We start from the raw sequence: 16,793 nt of genomic DNA on the forward strand, positions 1-16,793 counted from the left end.
CTTCATCTTCATCTTCATCTTCATCTTCATCTTCATCTTCATCTTCACCTTCATCTTCATCTTCATCTTCATCTTCCTCGTCTTGGTCTTCATCTTTATCCTTTCCTTTATCCTGGTCTAAATATGTCCATTCTTTTCTTCATTTACATATTCACCCCCACCATTGTTATTAGGTTAGGTATTTAAATTTTCTTCCTCTTTGTCTTTATAGTTATTTGGGTTTCTTTACTTTTATTTTAATTTCTGTATTTATCACTTTCTTCTTCTCCATACTCAACTTTACCTTCTTCCTTGTTTGAGTCTAATCTATTCATGTACATACATACATACATTTTATTCCTGAACTGCTGCTTAGCACGTTTCTTTAATTCGCTATCAATATTAAAGCATACATTTAGGGGGGGCATTTCCGCCCCAACCATGTACATGTGTGCATTGGTATTGGTGTGACTTTTGAATTGATTTTTTTCGCTCTATTTTAAACTGATTTGAAATTTTAAAAATTGCCTGCACATCAGCATCAAAATACCTTTCTAATGATATATAATTGTTTATACCTTAGAAGTATAGTTTAGCCGTAAAAGGGGTGTAAAGGAAACATGATTGCCTATTTATATATATGATATAATCTAGAAAATAAAACAAAAGAAAATTATTATTTCTTTTTCTAGATTTCACAGGGATTTGGAAGTATTATTTTCTGCTGGAAATTTTGTAGATGTCAGCATTTTTTGTATAATACCTTGCGTCATAATCGTTTATGCAAATATGGTAAGGAATACAAAATTGCTACAAATTCGCTGTAGTAAAGTATTAACCCTGCTTTGATAACTCTACATACTGAAAGTTGCTGAGAAGATAACCATACGTCTGCGAGGCGTACCATGATTTGCTTGCCTTAAGTTTATGGTAATGAAAGTTTTATGAACATTTTTTCATCCATATGGAGTCTTTAAATATTTATTTATTATATATGTAAATGCATTTTATTTAGAAATATTCTAAATTTAATATAAAAATACCACCGATTTAAACCCTAATATCGCGAAAGAGAGAGCGCAAAGTTTGAAAAGCATACCCCTCGCAGACGTACACTGCCGGAACAAAGTATTGGCACAGCAAATTTTTCACATTATATGCAACAATTTTCATTCTAATATTTTTCCACTGATTTCGTATAAAAATATGGTTAATTCTACAACAAAAAACATAAAAATATAATTCCTTAACTTTGTGCAAAACTCGCGAAAATTCAGCAAATTTTCATGAAAATTTTCAACTTTTTAGTCAGACTTTTTTGAGTATGCAGATTTGTAGCCCAATCAATTTTATTACAATAAAGTGCAAGTTTTAAGTAGCCACGAATTACCGTTGATTTTTGGCAATTTTTTTTCACGCAGTCTTTCATACAAAATTTTTTTTTTTTTGAATACTTTATATGGAAAAAATGCAAAACATCTGGAACAAAAAAAAAATTCTCAAAAATCAACGCGATTGTTGACTAACTCCGAACTTTCATTTTTTTATTAGAATTTAATGGGCTGCAAAACTGCATACTCAAAGAAATTCTAGAAAATCTTGATGAAAATTTGCTGAATTTTCGCAAATTTTGCACAAAGTTTAGTAATTATGTTTTTTGTTGTTGAACAAATCATATTTTTATACAAAATTGGCGGAAAAATATTAGAATAAAAATTATTTGCTGTGCCAATACTTTGTTCCGGCAGTGTATGTAGATTCTCAAAACAAGGTTAAGTCAAATTTTATTTTATTTTCCATGAGCTAAATTTAATTTTGTTTCATTTTAATATTTGCAGGAATATAATTTGGCATTTATGATTACAGATGTTCAATTGGTTTTTGTTGTAATTTTCTCAACATATATTATCTTTTGGTTAGCCAATAGCTTTTACATTGAGGTACATACTATTTATGCTTGAGATTTCACATTTTAACACATACATACGTATGTACATATGTTTACGTATATGTTTACATTTAATCCGCTTACTTTGATTCATAGGGTTTAAATATAGCTCACGCCGCTTATAATTGCAATTGGGTAGATCGGGGCAAGGACTTTCGCAAGTACATTGTTGTGATAATGGCTGTTGGTCAAAAGCCACTGGAGGTATTTACTTATGGTGTATTGAATTGAAGTATAATATATAAAATTATATATGCAAATTATGCCAGATTTTTAAAAACTCCAACATAGTTTTATTACGCTTTTATTCGCGCTTAAAAAATTACTACAACTTTTTTTTGCAGCTCACCGCTGGCGGCCTAAAACCCGTGAATATGCAATTCTTTCTGGCTATCGTGCGCGTTTCATATTCAATCTTTACCGTCCTACAGGGAACTAAGAAAGATTATTGAAGTGAAGAAAGCAGTAATTAATCGCATTCAACTATATTTTTTTATCCTTTAAAAAATAGAAATAAACAATTTAATAACTTGTGCAACCAAAAATATGTATGCCGTAAAAACACGATTTTAAGCGCTTAAAATATGCACTATAAAATAAAAAATACACATAAATATGCACGAATAATATCAAAAACATGCTAAAAATATGCATTTTAAAAAAATAATTATTTCAATTTTTCTTGTGTAAAAATCGATTGAATTTTATTCAAAAATATCCAAAACACTGGTAAAAGTAATATAATGCACAAGACGTCTTAGCAATTACGTATATTATAACAAAAAACTTGTCAAAACCGTCAGGTAAGTATGAAGTTTGCCGTCAAATTTTCCACTAGTCCTACCGGCTCGGAAATTTTTATTCACCTCATCGTTGTCCATCCAGAGTGGCACAGGCCCTATAATTAAAAAAATTATTTTTTTTTGAAGATGCACTAAACTTAGCATTTATTTCTAAAATATGCGAAAAAAATTCATTGATTTTGGAATAAGCCGAGAATGTTATTCATACGCCATGTACCTCCGAGTATATGAAAAAATCTAACGAGTTGTTACATTTTTCGACAAAACGGTGTTTCATCTTCCGTTTTGTGTAAAGAACAAGATTCCATCGCGAAATTGTATTTAAATGAAAACTTAAAAAAGATAAACTAAAAATAAAAATAAAAAATAACAACTCGTGCTCATCAGTGTTGCCAGAACTTTTTGGACCAACCGGCTAAATTGGCAAAAAAAAACCGGCTAAAAACGGCTTAACAGCTTCAACTAAATCTTACATGTTTTATTTAAATAAATCACAAGTAGAAAGACTAGTTCTTGGAGAGAAGTTGCAAATTCAAGCTGGAAAAAGTTTTGCACATGGTTGGATCAAAGAACGTAGATAACAAGAAGGGACAACTCGTTATAATTGTGGCGAAAGTGTGCAACAGAGGCGTGCCTTCTCATTTCATCCAATCAAAAATCGCACTAGGGCAAAAGAGAAGGCACGCACTGAATTTTAAGTATTTTACAATACTACCTTCTTAACGCTTTTGTCTGACACCCATATGTTGATACATACCTTATTACCTCCTATATGTAATTGGGGGCCACACTCTTGAAGCTTCACAGGAATGTTGTATATGATGCCAACATTCATTGCCTCTAATATGAACATTCTATTTGCAAAATTTTCTACATAAGTTATTTAAAAAAAAGCATGATTATGGTTTTTACGAATGACAATGAAAAAATTTGTAATTTTGATACTTTTTCGCCTAAAAAACGTTTTAAGGCTGAACTTTTTTAAATACTTGATTTATTTTTTATTTTTCTTTTTTCTGAAAAAACACTGATTTAAATATATGCAAGAAGAATGCTTTAGCGTTTTTTATTCTGGCGAGAGAAAGAAGTGACACTGAAAAAAGAACAACTCGTGAGATTTGCTCATATATTCGAGTACGGTCATGTATTGTACTACATGGGCGTATGAGTAACATTATTTCCTGCCCATTTCATCGCTTCATTGTTTTAATTGTTAAAATTGAATTTTTTCATAAAAATCAAAATATCTTGGAAAATATATAAATTTATATATAAATATATAAATAACGGTATACAGATCCGTTATCTGTGGTCCAATATTAAGTTACTTGTTTCGGCGTTTTTGTGTCATTTCTAAACTCAAGATATTCCCTACAGTGTAATTTGTATTGAAATAAAGAATAGTGCGTAGTGTTTAGGGTGTTAAAATTATATTAAAGGCGTGAGTATTTGGTACACATAAAATTTTATATGGAAGCATCTATGTCCCGAAGAAGTTCCGGACTAATCCCAAATAGACCCGAAAAAATACTGAACTAAGCCCAAACTAGTTCAGAAATGGCCCCGGAAAATCCATAACTGCTTCCGAATGATCCCGAACAATATACATTTGTCAACGAACAGCATTGTTAGAAAAGCTTATTAGATTTGTTTTCATTTGGGATACTTCTGAATTCGTCTTGGTTTAGGAGTAACGTGTTGCTTTTTAGCAATATACTGCTGTAGTGCATATGCCTAAAATTATGCAAAAGTTGTAGACAGTTATGAAAAATTAAAAATTGTCTGCTGGGTTAACACAAATTTTACCCATACCGAGAGCAAAGATGTTGTTACCTGACAAGGTTGCAGAGGGCAAATGATGAGGTGGATGGACACACAAACTGGACAAAGTTGGATCTGGATAAATAAAAGTTAGACCTGCTACGATATCCAGATATTAGTTCCACCAGATTTACGTGGTAGCAGAAGCTCTTTGTCTGGGACGGATGATGGTTAAAACTAATGACGGAATTCACGGGGCGTGAGTTAATAAAGATTGTCTTTCGGTGAATATCTTTTTTGGCTTGTCTATAGAATTTCGGGTTCAGTAGTCGTGCGATTTAGATCTCTGAATTTGAAAGATCTCTACAGATTCCTTCTAACGTGCCTAGGAGGTGACTAGCAAGTCTCTGTTAGCATGTTCTCGGCTTAGAGATGAGCAGAAATTGCGTATAAAATTGCATTTTTGCAAGTTGATGGCGTAAAATCGACATCAGAATGCACCCCAATGCTGTTCGGCAGGCGGTATTCTGAAAAGTCGGAAACTTTGTTCGTTATGTCCTACTTGCCAGCGTTGGCCCCAAACAAGCCCAGCCTAATTTAAACCAGCCGAACATTTTGCATCTATATTGTCAATAACGTTTGTTTGTGTTTGCCCCTAGGCTTGCTGTAGGGGGTGAAAAAGGGTGCCGTTGCGTAGCACAAAAAAAAACGGAGAGGAAGCTGTATACTTCCAACGACAGGTCGTCACCCTGTGGTAGCTAGAGTAGCCTGCCATTTGCCGACCCTTGATTTTAGGAGTAACTTCACCGCGTGCGCCAAGTTCCAACACTGCTCCTATCCCATTTGACATATGCTTGTTGTCAGCTGTGGTGAATTTACATTTCTTCAAATGCATTTGTTCCGTGGCTGCGATTTTTTCCGGTGAAAAGAAAAAATTTGTGTATTATTCGTGTAGTTTTGTAAACAAATAAAAGCAAATGTTTAAAGCAAACTCTATTGAATGAGTGCAACTAAAATTCCGTGAAAAGTGTCGCATAATGGAAAGTAAAAAGGATATCTACAATTTGTGGGTGCAGTACACGACCAAGGCGAGTACTGAAAAAAAAACATAAAACGCATAAAAACTGCAAAAATTAATTGCGGCTTATTGGAAAGCACAAATAGCGTTAAGTTTGTCACCTTTTGGTGCCCCTCGAAATTACAGAAAACCGCAATTATTTTATGGGCGTGTTTGAAGCATTAATCATCCATAATTCCATAGAAGGTGAATGGGGAATACCATTGGCCGTCACATCGCTGCTCTCCTACGCAAAGTTCTGTCAAATAATAAACACTGCACATATAAAATAAAAAAAGCGCAAAAAATTAACATTCCCTGAGCGGGGATTGCGGTTAGACGATAACCATAATTGAATAGACGTTGGTTAAACACAAGGTTTTATCTATTTATTATCATTACTTTTTTTCTTAGAAGGCCATAAGCTTATATAACATTGCGCATTGTAGATAAACATAATTTACATACTGATAACAAAAAACCACCCGGCGGCCCACCACCAACGAAATCTGAGGCTCAAGCTGCATTACAATGCGGCCGCCAACCCACCCACAAAATAAATAAACGTTGCGTTGCTCTCTGGAATCGCCGCATACGCTCATTTAACGCTAATTGTGCTCTCTTTAGATCGCTCTTTCTACCCAATTTATGTTTTAAATTTTTGTGTTTATTTATATTTTGGTCTTCTTTGTTTTGCATTAATAACAGAATGACGAGTCCTATTTTCGTGAATTCATTCAACGTTTTGTAAACATCTGGAAGAGCCAATTGCCGGTGGATTTTACGAGTGATGATCTGCCGCTGTGGCATGAAGTGCGTCCGGATAATGGTCCACATCTGGGACGTCTACCGGATGAGTTGTTACCAGCTATTGGAAAATTTATTATAATCGCGCGCGATGCTAGCGAAAATGTGCGTACATGTAAAAAAATCCTATAAATACCTACATATATATATTTGATAAGAATTCGTAAGTTAAGGCATATCTTGTTGCGTCCTATCTTTCAGGGCCCTTTGGACGATGAACAATTACTTCAGATTGCGGTGCTGGTTGATTGCTTGGTGATAATTTGTCGACATTTTGATAATATTTTGGCTGTTATAAAATATGAGTATAAATCGAATTTGATTGCTATATTGGCGAATACTTTCAAAGAGGTAAAAAAAAAGAATAATAATGACAATGTTTTGGTACATGATTGCATGCACTATGTATATACATACATTTGTATGTAGGTACTAGTACGAGGAAGAGCTTTAGGTAAATCTTGGGTTGTTCCGGTTGCGTTGAAGCGACTATCGAGGGGGCGTTAAGAAGAACTTTACTATTTGGGGCTTTCAAAAACGCTAATCCACTTTTATTTTATGATACAAAAAAAAAAATATATATACTTTACTAAACCGCCGCCAAGAAATCTATATCTACAGATAGTGTCATTAAACTTTTAATAACTAGACAAAGTCATAAAATACGGTATATTCATGTCTTTTGCTGATAAAAATGACTAAGCAGCACTGCAATAGCTATCAGCAAATCATTATTATACCAGGAAAAGATAGATAACAAAACCCCTACCTATTTGTATAGGTTTTATAGCAGTGCAACGAGTATTAACCTGTAATCTAAACTATGTGAAAACCCAAAAACAAATTTGTGATTAGGACGTGAGTGAAATAATAATTATGGATTTGGTTACATGCAAGTACACCTCCATGTTCACATAAGTAGGGATGTCGGAAAAACATCGATGCATCGAAAATATCGATGTTTTGCTTCGATATCACATATTTATATGTACATACATACATACATACATACAGATATGTCTACTAAATATTTCGAATTAACGACTAGGCTTATTGTTATTGTTGCGCCACTACTACTCTCCGCTTAGGTCAGTTTTTCCAGCAATCAATATGCTACCTACGGTCTAAATTTGACTACTTCTACATACTATATTTGAATTTATATAATAAAAAGTAAATTACTTTGTTTTTCCACAGTGTATGTCTCGCCAGCAAGCTTCAATGCAAGTAAATCATCTATTTCGCAGCTTTTCACAATTTCTAGAAGTAATGTATGATCCTTATTTGACTTGGCGTAGCTTCTTGCGTGGTGTCTATGCAGATTATCATAAAATACCATATAAGCCGCACACAGTGCATGTGGAAATTGTGCCCTTCATTTATGGTTTGCAAAGGAATTTATATTAAATTGACTATGTAATAACATAAAAGCATTCCACTTTGTTGCAGATTGTTTCCAAAACGAGCGAATCACAAAATTCCCAACTATTGGAGAATGTCTAGTGAATGCGTTAGGTGCTGTTATATGTGGATCACAGGTAGTAGGCAATGCTACAGGGTATATTTAATTATTTACTATGCTTAAGTTGTGAAAATTATGCGCTGTTTATATGTATTTGTGTTCATACTTAGGTGTGTGTGCGCTTTTAACCTTTTTTTATTTTTACGAAAATTTTCTTTTATCGAATTACACTCACACTGTATGTACAATATGTATATTTACCTAAATTGTCCATAAGGTTTAAATACTTGAAATCATCACAAACTTTTTTATTAAATTTATTAAAATTATTGTTAGCACATTTGTTAGTCTTTCTGCATAGTTTTATGGCTTTTCCGTTAACTTTTTGAACAATCTAACATTTCTCATTTTAACCCTTTCCTATCCTCATTGTAAATGCTTCTTATTTCCTTAATTTCATATACGTATTTAATTTTACCGTGCTGTGCTTTTGTTGCCACTTAACAACTTGAATTTCAAAAAAAAAACCATTTGTACTTGTGTATGTATAAAACGATAGCAAATTCTGTACAAACACACTTGCAGAAATCGCTAACATCTATGACTACCAAAAGTACAACAAATTGTGGTGAAGGGCAAGAAATCTGTGATAATTTGGTGAGTGGTTCTTTAAGAAATATAGAAAGCAATGCTATTTAATATTTGTATTTATCTTTTAACTTTGTTTTTGTTAATAACATTCTATCGCTTTATTTTGTTATTATTTTAATTGGTGTTTTGTGCTTTGAAAAGAACTTGAAACTGTGGAATATATTCTTATTTGAGGCCTTGAGAGTAGAAATGGTATAAAACTCATGTATTTTGAAAACTTCTTCGAAATGTATATTTCCCGGATTTTTCTTTTTTTTGCGTTTTTGGCTCGAGTCTTTACCATGCAAACTGCAAAAATCACTCAGTAAAGAGAATTTACATATTAAAATGCTAAACAGAAAATATTTCACCTCATTTCTTAGATCTATGCCATTTAATGCTCTCAGTGTTTCATTTGAAAATTAATAAATTTTCTCATTAATCTCCGTTTTTTCCGAAAATCGCTTTTGTTTTGTTATTTCAATATCATTTAGTGAATTGTTAGCTGATTATAGAAGCTGCTCTGCTTCCAAGCAGACCATTAATCATTTAATATTGAATAGCATATCAAGAAAAAAAAAAATGATTTTTTCCTGAGATAGTTTTGAAGCTTTTACTAAGACAAAAATCCCTATCAATCCATTCATCGACACAGCGTAACGGAATGCGCGCCATTTGCCCTGCTACTGTTTCGGTCATTATGAAAATCATCTCTCAATGGGAAAGTGCCAGCGAGTTGCGTGCAGTTTCACTGAAATGCTGTGCTTTAATGGTTATTGTATTACAAAAATCTAGTCCAGAAGAAGTGAGTATTCCAGCATGCAATAATTTAAGCTTTTCAAAATTGCAAGTTCCCTCCTTTTTTGCTGTTCCAATAGCGCCAAATAGATTTAGTTACTTTAATACAACTTTACTGTGATGCTCTACAAGCGCTACTAACTACCGATAATTTCGTAAGCGGCAATGGCGCTACTTTTGAAATCGCCAGCGATGATGAAGCAAGCGATGCAATCGTGGATGTTAATGCGCTTGCCGCTACAGTGGAAAATGTGTGTCTTTTCCTCGCCGATGGTGTAAAAGAGCATATTATTTGTGAAGCTATTGCCGATACAACGCTTGTAGATGCGTTAATAAGCATTCCAAAGCATATAAAGGTGGGTGTGCATAAAATACCGCCTGCTATATATGTTTCTTATTGAATTTGTATTCTTTTTACAGGGCTGGAATATGAATTATGCGCCCATATTATGTGCTACAACAAAAGCATTAGCAGTGATTACACGCAATTCACCTGACATTGCTGATCATTTGCGTGTGTACGATAAAATAGAGAAATTTTTTAAGAGCCTGAAAGCGTTAGCAGTACCTACGGATACACTATTGGATGCATGTTTCAATATGGCCTACAATGAACAAACCAATTTGATGGTGCTTCCGGAAGTTGTGGTGAAACTAATCGAATGGCTGCCGGAAATGGATGAGCGTGCACAAATTTATCTTAGTGATGTGATACTACGTGGCTGTACCAGCAATTATGCGACGTAAGTGTTTCGTTACTCCATGTATACTTTGCTTACGAATTACAACGTAACCTCTTCCACTTTAGTAAATCAGCCGCTTGCGATAATCGCACCATTAAAGCTGTTTGTGAGTGCTTGCATCAGTATGAAAAACTCGCCGAAAGCTGCATACAAAATTTCATTAAACTTATTGAAGAACTAAGCAAAGTTAGTATCATTCCCATTGAGTTGAAACGTATTTTTAGTCTGTTGCGCGAAGAAAGCGGGTTTCCACAATCAAAGCAACTATTACAAACGCTAGTCATCTGCTCATTGCAAAGTCTTACGAATAGCAATATTTGCACGCAGTTCTTTACTATCAATGCGTCGAGTGATGGCATTATGGTGCCTGATATTAAAAATTGGTCAATGTCTGGCTCATATGGTTTCATTTTTCATATACTTGTAAGGCTACAAGAGAAGCCAGACACATTGAGCAAGAGAGGTGATAAAAGCGCTGTGGCTGCAAAGGACAGCGATCGTCCAAATTGTCGACGCATGTTACTTAAGTAAGTCTTTACATAATTATTTTGGCTGTGAGTAACTTCACTTTAATGTCTACAGTTTGCGCACTGCCAGCCACACTGGATTTGAAGTTTTCATACAGAACAGCGGCAATTTGGTTGTGGCAGCATTAACGCGTCGCGAATATCTTACATCGGTGGTACATACAAAAACACTGCTCGACGGGCAATGGCATTATGTTACTGTTGCTATCACACCTCCCAAACGTCCATTTTCCTATAGTCAAATAAATGTTTACATTGATTTCATGCAAAAGTTGAGTGCTACGCTTAAAGTGCAAGCCATTAGTGAGGTAAATACTTTGTATATATATTATTACGCAATTATTTTTAAATATTATCGTATTTCATTATTCAATAGCCTTTAAATTTTTGCTCAATTGGCTCGGCAGCAGTACCAATGCGTGGCCATCAAGCCGAACATCATACGTCCAGTGCTACAGGTTCACCTTTACCGCGTTCATCATCACAAGAAACGGGTAGTTCATACAAAGGCGTATTGCCAAGTCTACTCGAACGCACATTATCAACTAATGTAAGTGACTTCTGGTTTGTGTGGTGTTGTTGTTCTAACGGCGGAAAATGTTTTCAAAATGGCTCTGAGTGTTTCTACATAGATATGTAAATATTTTTTGGTCACCATCGCGTGTCGACTCCTTTGTGGCAGACTTAACATACTATTGGCCTCCAAAAAGCTAGGAATGCCCTTTTTTGATCTAAAAGCGAAGCACCAGCTATGTACTCGACTGTTTAACGGAAATCTCTGCGTCACATTTATCGAATTCAAAAAGTCGTCTTGGAGAATATCCACAATTCATTTCCTTCCTGATCATATCCATTCCAACCAAAGACCTTGTAACATTGCTCAACTAGTAACCCTCACGTTTCGACTTTGTCTTCCACGCCCTCAGCCCGCGCTTCATACTTAGGCAGAGCTTCATAATACCGCTACAGCAACAACTCTAAAAATATATATCATACATGTCATCCTATAAACATGCTTTTACTACTCTCCTCCATAGGTTTCTAATTATTTTACACTACCACTACGCACACAGACATCATTCGATCCGAATGTGAAAAATTTCCCCATCGGTATGCAAGACACTGTGTTTGGCGAGCAAACTTGTCTGCGTGGTCAGGTAGGCGCTGTTCTCTTAGCAGAACCTACCACAAATATTAAAACGATATTCGATGCGGGCATACATTTCCCATCGATATTCTCGCAAGACAATGATTTGCTCGAGCTGACATCGCGTTTTGTATTCTGTTATGCACCCGGTGGTTATTGGAGCGAAAGTTGTCAAGATCTTATACCAGGCGGCCGTTTTCCATCGCTCATAAACGCACATCACTGTTCAATAGTTAAGATACAGGATACTATCAATAGTATAGGTGGCGTACAAGCTATATTGCCGATTTTGCATCGCCTTGTAAAGCAACAAGATGATTTTTCATTGTCCAGCATAGACGGAAATGATTCGCTGGGTAGCGGCGAGCAGTTACGTACACCAACTGCAGATGAATTCTCTGATTGGGAAATGCTGTCATCAAATTCGTACACTGGTATGCGCTGCTTAATAGTAATTATAATAATTTATCGCTTAAACGTTCTTTGCACATTTCCAGAATGGAAAATGATACAGTTCCCTGTCGCCAGCTTCATCTGCTTCCTGCGCTACCTAACTCACGGTCATGATAACAACCAGGAGAATATGCTCAATAGCGAATGTTTGTCCATGATTGGCGCCATGTTGCAGAAATGTTCACCCAGCTTGTTCGATGTAAATGCACTCATGGCGACGCATCTTTTCATAGAATCACTGCAGGGACAAAAAGCGGAGAGTGGAAATTCGCACGGAAATTCGACGCTGCTAGACGTGCTATACACGGATATCGCTTTCAATTTTCACATTTGGGCGCGCATGAATTTCCAAATAACGCTTGGACATGTGCAGTATCTGAGTGCTATGATCAAAAATGATCGCAAGTATTTTCGAAAGAAATTTGGCGTACAGTTCTTCTTGGATGTGGTACGCGACCATTATACTGCACCGGATAGTATAACGCCAGAAGATGCGAAGACCATACGCGCCACACTGTATGCTATTGTGCGCTTTTACCTACAAAAAGATGTGAATATTAAAGAGATTTCGACAATGGTTGCATTCCTGGCATCAGTGCGACAGGAAATTGTGCTAATCGAGTTTTTGGAGATGCTAACATTCCATGTTAAGGGTAAAAATTGCAGAGATCAAATGATTTTGCTGCTGCACGAGCCACAAACCGCCAATTTGCTTTATAATTATTTTGTGGATAAGTGCTATAGCACAGAGGTGCAAGAGGCGGCTATTCGAGTGAGTTCAATATGTAGTTAGAGTGGTATTACAATTTACATATATGCATATGGATATGAATTTTTCTTTCAGTTCATCAACAGCTTGCTTAGCACTTCTCGCGTAAACCAAAAATACAAACAAATACTGCGTCTGCACGATAACGCCAGCGATAGCTCGCTTTTTCCTGGTTTTTTCTCCTACACCATCCCAATGACGCTAAGCTCTACTATTCTCTTTCATTTAGTTGATGAAATGTTGAGCGGCGAAGCTGATTACGCGGGCATTGTTTTCCTTGTGCACCACATCAGCACTTGTGAGTTGCTGGTTAAGTTGGAAATAGCTAAGCGTCTACTACAAACAACATTTGTTAAGCAAAACTCACCACAGGCGATAGCTAAGCAATCCGGTTGGCAGGAATCTATAGCGCGCCTATTGATACACAAGCCAATAACGAATGTAAAGCCTGATGAGGAGAAGCGCAAGAGTTTCGGCATTAGTTTGGATGTGCTTTTAGAAGATAATAATGATTTTGCGAATCAATCGGATTTAATTACATTCGCTGAACAACAAATGGAGTTGGATCAATTGGCCAAGCAGCAAGTTGATGAGCAAACTGACGGCGGTTTGATATTGAATGAAATACAAGCGAGCGTCACTGAGGCAGCTAATGTGATTGAAAGCGAAATTAAAGGTAGGTTCATTGTGGGAGGCCAAAATTCGTTAGAGCTACTATGCTGAAGACAAACTCTTTGGTTAAAAATAAAATAGATCCTGCGATTAATGCTTGTGGTGGATTGATAAATTCTCAGAAAATTTCAGCACTGAAAATTGCCAAGATATTCCAAAATAAATAGGAAAATGGCCAGGTTAAAGTATTTATTTCCTCGGCATTAACTTTAATAACGACCGCAGTCACGCGAAGGTCTGAACCGCTGGTGACTGTGCTGTCTTACCCCGATTTCAGAGAAGCCACATTTTCAAAAAGTAGCAAACAAATAATTTGTTATTAAGTTAAATAAAGTATTATAGATTGGGGTAGCCACCCATCCGACAGCCGAAAACAGTTAATGAAGCAAGGTAGGAAAAATGTTTTGAATATGGTTGTCGCTATTCACTTTCAAACAAAAGGCTTCCAAAAGTTCTAACACCGAAACATTGTTGAAAAAGGGTTGCCATCTATCTAGAAAATTAACATATATTTCGTAATCAAAGAAAGCTATTTAGAAACTTATTAGTTCTAAAATATTTTCATTAGAGTGGTCACCTATTTCAAGAAAATTTATAATAAATTTTTTGAAAATATTAACTTAATATTATGTTTTGTAAACTTAAATGTCCGGAAAACATATTACTGTGAAAAATGCGGTTAAATCTCCCAGCCCTAATTAATAGAGACATATTGTTTTCCAGAGCTCGCCGAATCGGTTTCTGGTGCTGTTGTGGAAAATGTTTCATCAGTTTTTTCAGTTTTACGTCAAACTACGCACGATATTCAAGATACTTTCGAGTCGCTGGCTTTGGGTGGTACGACTGACGCTGAAACAACGGTAACTTTTTTAAGATTTCTGATTCGCTTAAAAAACTGACCAAATTATATTATTTCAGAGTCTTTCCCGACAGCGCACTGAATCTATAAGTTCAGATAGTTCAACACAATCACCAAAACGCAATGTAAAGAAATCAGATGCAGAAGTAAGTGTAATTTTTGACGCTAAATGTAAAGAATATGTACATCAAAAATTAATTATATGTAAATTTCTTTTTGTTTTCTTAAAGAACAAAACGACAGCTAGCTTTGAATTTCCACCCGAAGCAGATGTGGATAGTGAAGAACAACTTGTATACTTGGTCTCAAATATACTATTCACCGTTTTCTGGCGCGGCGTCCCCAATGAGCATCCACAATGTTGGAAGGAGCGCGGACAAGTGCTTGGCTGCATAAATTTGCTGGCACTCAACAATGATTTAGTTACATCTCATTTATCATTGCGTCTGCGCATACTTGAAATGGCCGTGCAGGCCTCACTCTTCGACCTGTCAGAGAATGGCAATCAAACGCTGATCAACCAAGAGGTGCGCGTCATTTTAAATCAGTAATACATATGTGCAAAACTGAAATTTGTCTACTAAAAATACTATTTATTTAATTTTAAGAATGCCTCACAAATTCTACGCATGGTCTATGATCTAGTCGTGCTCGGTTCGAATGAGGATGAATCAAAGAAATGTTCAACAAAGTTGTTGGATGGCGTTTTAGCTCTCTTGGATGCTTTGATGATTTTTCAGCAGGGCTCTTCAGACGATTGGTCTGACATGATACGTTTGTGCTTGGGTTTGTTACTCAAATGCTCTTATCACCCAAATCCGGGTGTAGTTGCAATGGCCACGGCTAAATTGCATGCAATTTTACAAAGTCGCAGCACAGAAGATCCCAGTGAGTTGGCATATCTTTTGTTCAGCATTAATCGAGCGCTGGATAATGCAATTGAAGGTGGGTTTTTAAAGCGTGTCTATGAAATTGATTTGTATCACGAATTGTATTTTTCCGGCGCGGCGTCCTTGATCGAGTTTAAAAGCTCGTTTTATATTAAATAAGGGAGACTAACTACTATGCGTTTTTGATAAAATCGTGTTTCCTTCGATTATACAGTAGCTCACAGCTTAAATCGTGCACAAACAAAATGTATTTTGTTAATACTCAGAAAGTTTTTATGTTATTTTTTTTTTAATAAAAATATGGTTCATACTACACCATAAAAACCGAAAATCCAAACTTTGTACAAAAAAATTTGAAAACTCGGCATTTATTTTCATGCAAATTTTCAACTTTTTGAACAGATTTTGTAGAAATATTTCCCATTCAATTTTAATCTTATCAAGTGCAAGTTTCACGTAGCCAAAAATTATCGTTGATTTTTAAGAATTCTCTTCCATATAAAAATATATTTCGTTCTTGCGTTATATGGAATAAGAAAAGTATAAAGTATAAGAAAAGGCGCAATACCATTGACAAAAAAAAAAATCTGTGAGCCACTGCATGTGTTTGCCGAGCTTAGACACTCACTATTTGAACAATCCTATCTATTTACTTTTTTAATTTTTCGTTCCAGTTGGCAATCCCGAAGAATATTCATTTTTGATGCCTGTTATGAAAGCTTTGTTGGAGAAATGTCGCAAAGCTTTTAATTTGGATACAAACTTACCTGACTTACCGCCTACCTCATCGGGCCCAGTGTTCTTCAACGATTTTCAAATGTATAGCACAAGCAGAAAGTGGCGAAATTTTATCGAACGTATCGTAAGTAGAACAGAAAATTTTTATTAAAAAAAAATTAAATATTTAAATTTTTTATAAACATAAAAATATATTTATTAGTTCGTAAATTGCTAATAAAGGTATGAAATAATTTATAAATAGACGAAAGTTCGTGAATATGGTAAACCATCGTTTTGTGCTTCGATAGTTTTAAATTAAATTTCTTATGTAAAGCTAAAAAATTCTCAAGAAATATTTTTCATTATTTTTGCCGCTTCAAAAAGACATTTACCGTTGCAGTAAATTTTCTTGAAGAAAGAAAAGATGTACGAGCTTTTTTTCATAAGAGCTTATTTAAGCTTATTTAAGAAAAGTTTAAAGAATAAAATTTCTTAAGCATTTCTCGATATTTGTTATTATGCTTTAAGATTCAGCTCACGAGTAAATAACTAAACTTCGGAATGAGTAAAGAAACTTGCGAGTTAAATAATGAAACTTACTAGACAAATAGGAAAGCTTGTAAATTAAGTAACGAAACTGCGACTAAACTTTTAACTTAAATAATGAAATTTGCGAGAAAAATTTTTAAACTTGCGAGTTAAATAATGAAACTCGCGAGCTAAATAATGGAAAAGTAATCGCGAGTCAAATAACAACATGCTTCTGTT

The 16,793-nt window shown here is 35.1% G+C and overlaps 3 protein-coding genes across 3 annotated transcripts in view; 2 read left to right on the forward strand and 1 right to left on the reverse strand.

Annotated features, from left to right (window-relative positions):
* Positions 1-2,458, forward strand: part of LOC118746712 (odorant receptor 49b-like) — a 5,672-nt gene extending 3,214 nt beyond the window's left edge. The window contains exons 3-6 of the mRNA XM_036480601.1: positions 672-771; positions 1,818-1,919; positions 2,024-2,131; positions 2,272-2,458. Coding sequence (XP_036336494.1) covers positions 672-771; positions 1,818-1,919; positions 2,024-2,131; positions 2,272-2,379 — 418 coding nt within the window. The 3' untranslated portion in view covers positions 2,380-2,458. The remainder of the gene's footprint in view (positions 1-671; positions 772-1,817; positions 1,920-2,023; positions 2,132-2,271) is intronic.
* Positions 1-16,793, reverse strand: part of LOC118747186 (neurobeachin-like protein 2) — a 172,223-nt gene that overhangs the window by 23,591 nt on the left and 131,839 nt on the right. The gene's annotated exons all lie outside the window — the stretch shown is intronic.
* LOC118746705 (neurobeachin-like protein 2) overlaps positions 5,478-16,793 on the forward strand; it is a 37,226-nt gene continuing 25,910 nt past the window's right edge. The window contains exons 1-20 of the mRNA XM_036480593.1: positions 5,478-5,579; positions 6,257-6,460; positions 6,557-6,706; positions 7,553-7,739; positions 7,805-7,893; positions 8,403-8,474; positions 9,103-9,252; positions 9,326-9,601; positions 9,666-9,988; positions 10,054-10,515; positions 10,571-10,823; positions 10,892-11,065; positions 11,553-12,096; positions 12,160-12,887; positions 12,960-13,560; positions 14,280-14,416; positions 14,475-14,561; positions 14,646-14,942; positions 15,024-15,360; positions 15,980-16,167. Of these exons, the coding sequence (XP_036336486.1) occupies positions 5,529-5,579; positions 6,257-6,460; positions 6,557-6,706; positions 7,553-7,739; positions 7,805-7,893; positions 8,403-8,474; positions 9,103-9,252; positions 9,326-9,601; positions 9,666-9,988; positions 10,054-10,515; positions 10,571-10,823; positions 10,892-11,065; positions 11,553-12,096; positions 12,160-12,887; positions 12,960-13,560; positions 14,280-14,416; positions 14,475-14,561; positions 14,646-14,942; positions 15,024-15,360; positions 15,980-16,167 (5,310 nt within the window). The 5' untranslated portion in view covers positions 5,478-5,528. The remainder of the gene's footprint in view (positions 5,580-6,256; positions 6,461-6,556; positions 6,707-7,552; positions 7,740-7,804; positions 7,894-8,402; positions 8,475-9,102; positions 9,253-9,325; positions 9,602-9,665; positions 9,989-10,053; positions 10,516-10,570; positions 10,824-10,891; positions 11,066-11,552; positions 12,097-12,159; positions 12,888-12,959; positions 13,561-14,279; positions 14,417-14,474; positions 14,562-14,645; positions 14,943-15,023; positions 15,361-15,979; positions 16,168-16,793) is intronic.

The sequence above is a fragment of the Rhagoletis pomonella genome, unplaced genomic scaffold (assembly GCF_013731165.1).
Source record: "Rhagoletis pomonella isolate Grant_MI unplaced genomic scaffold, Rhpom_1.0 Rhpom_scaffold_00011, whole genome shotgun sequence".
NCBI classification, from domain to species: domain Eukaryota; kingdom Metazoa; phylum Arthropoda; class Insecta; order Diptera; family Tephritidae; genus Rhagoletis; species Rhagoletis pomonella.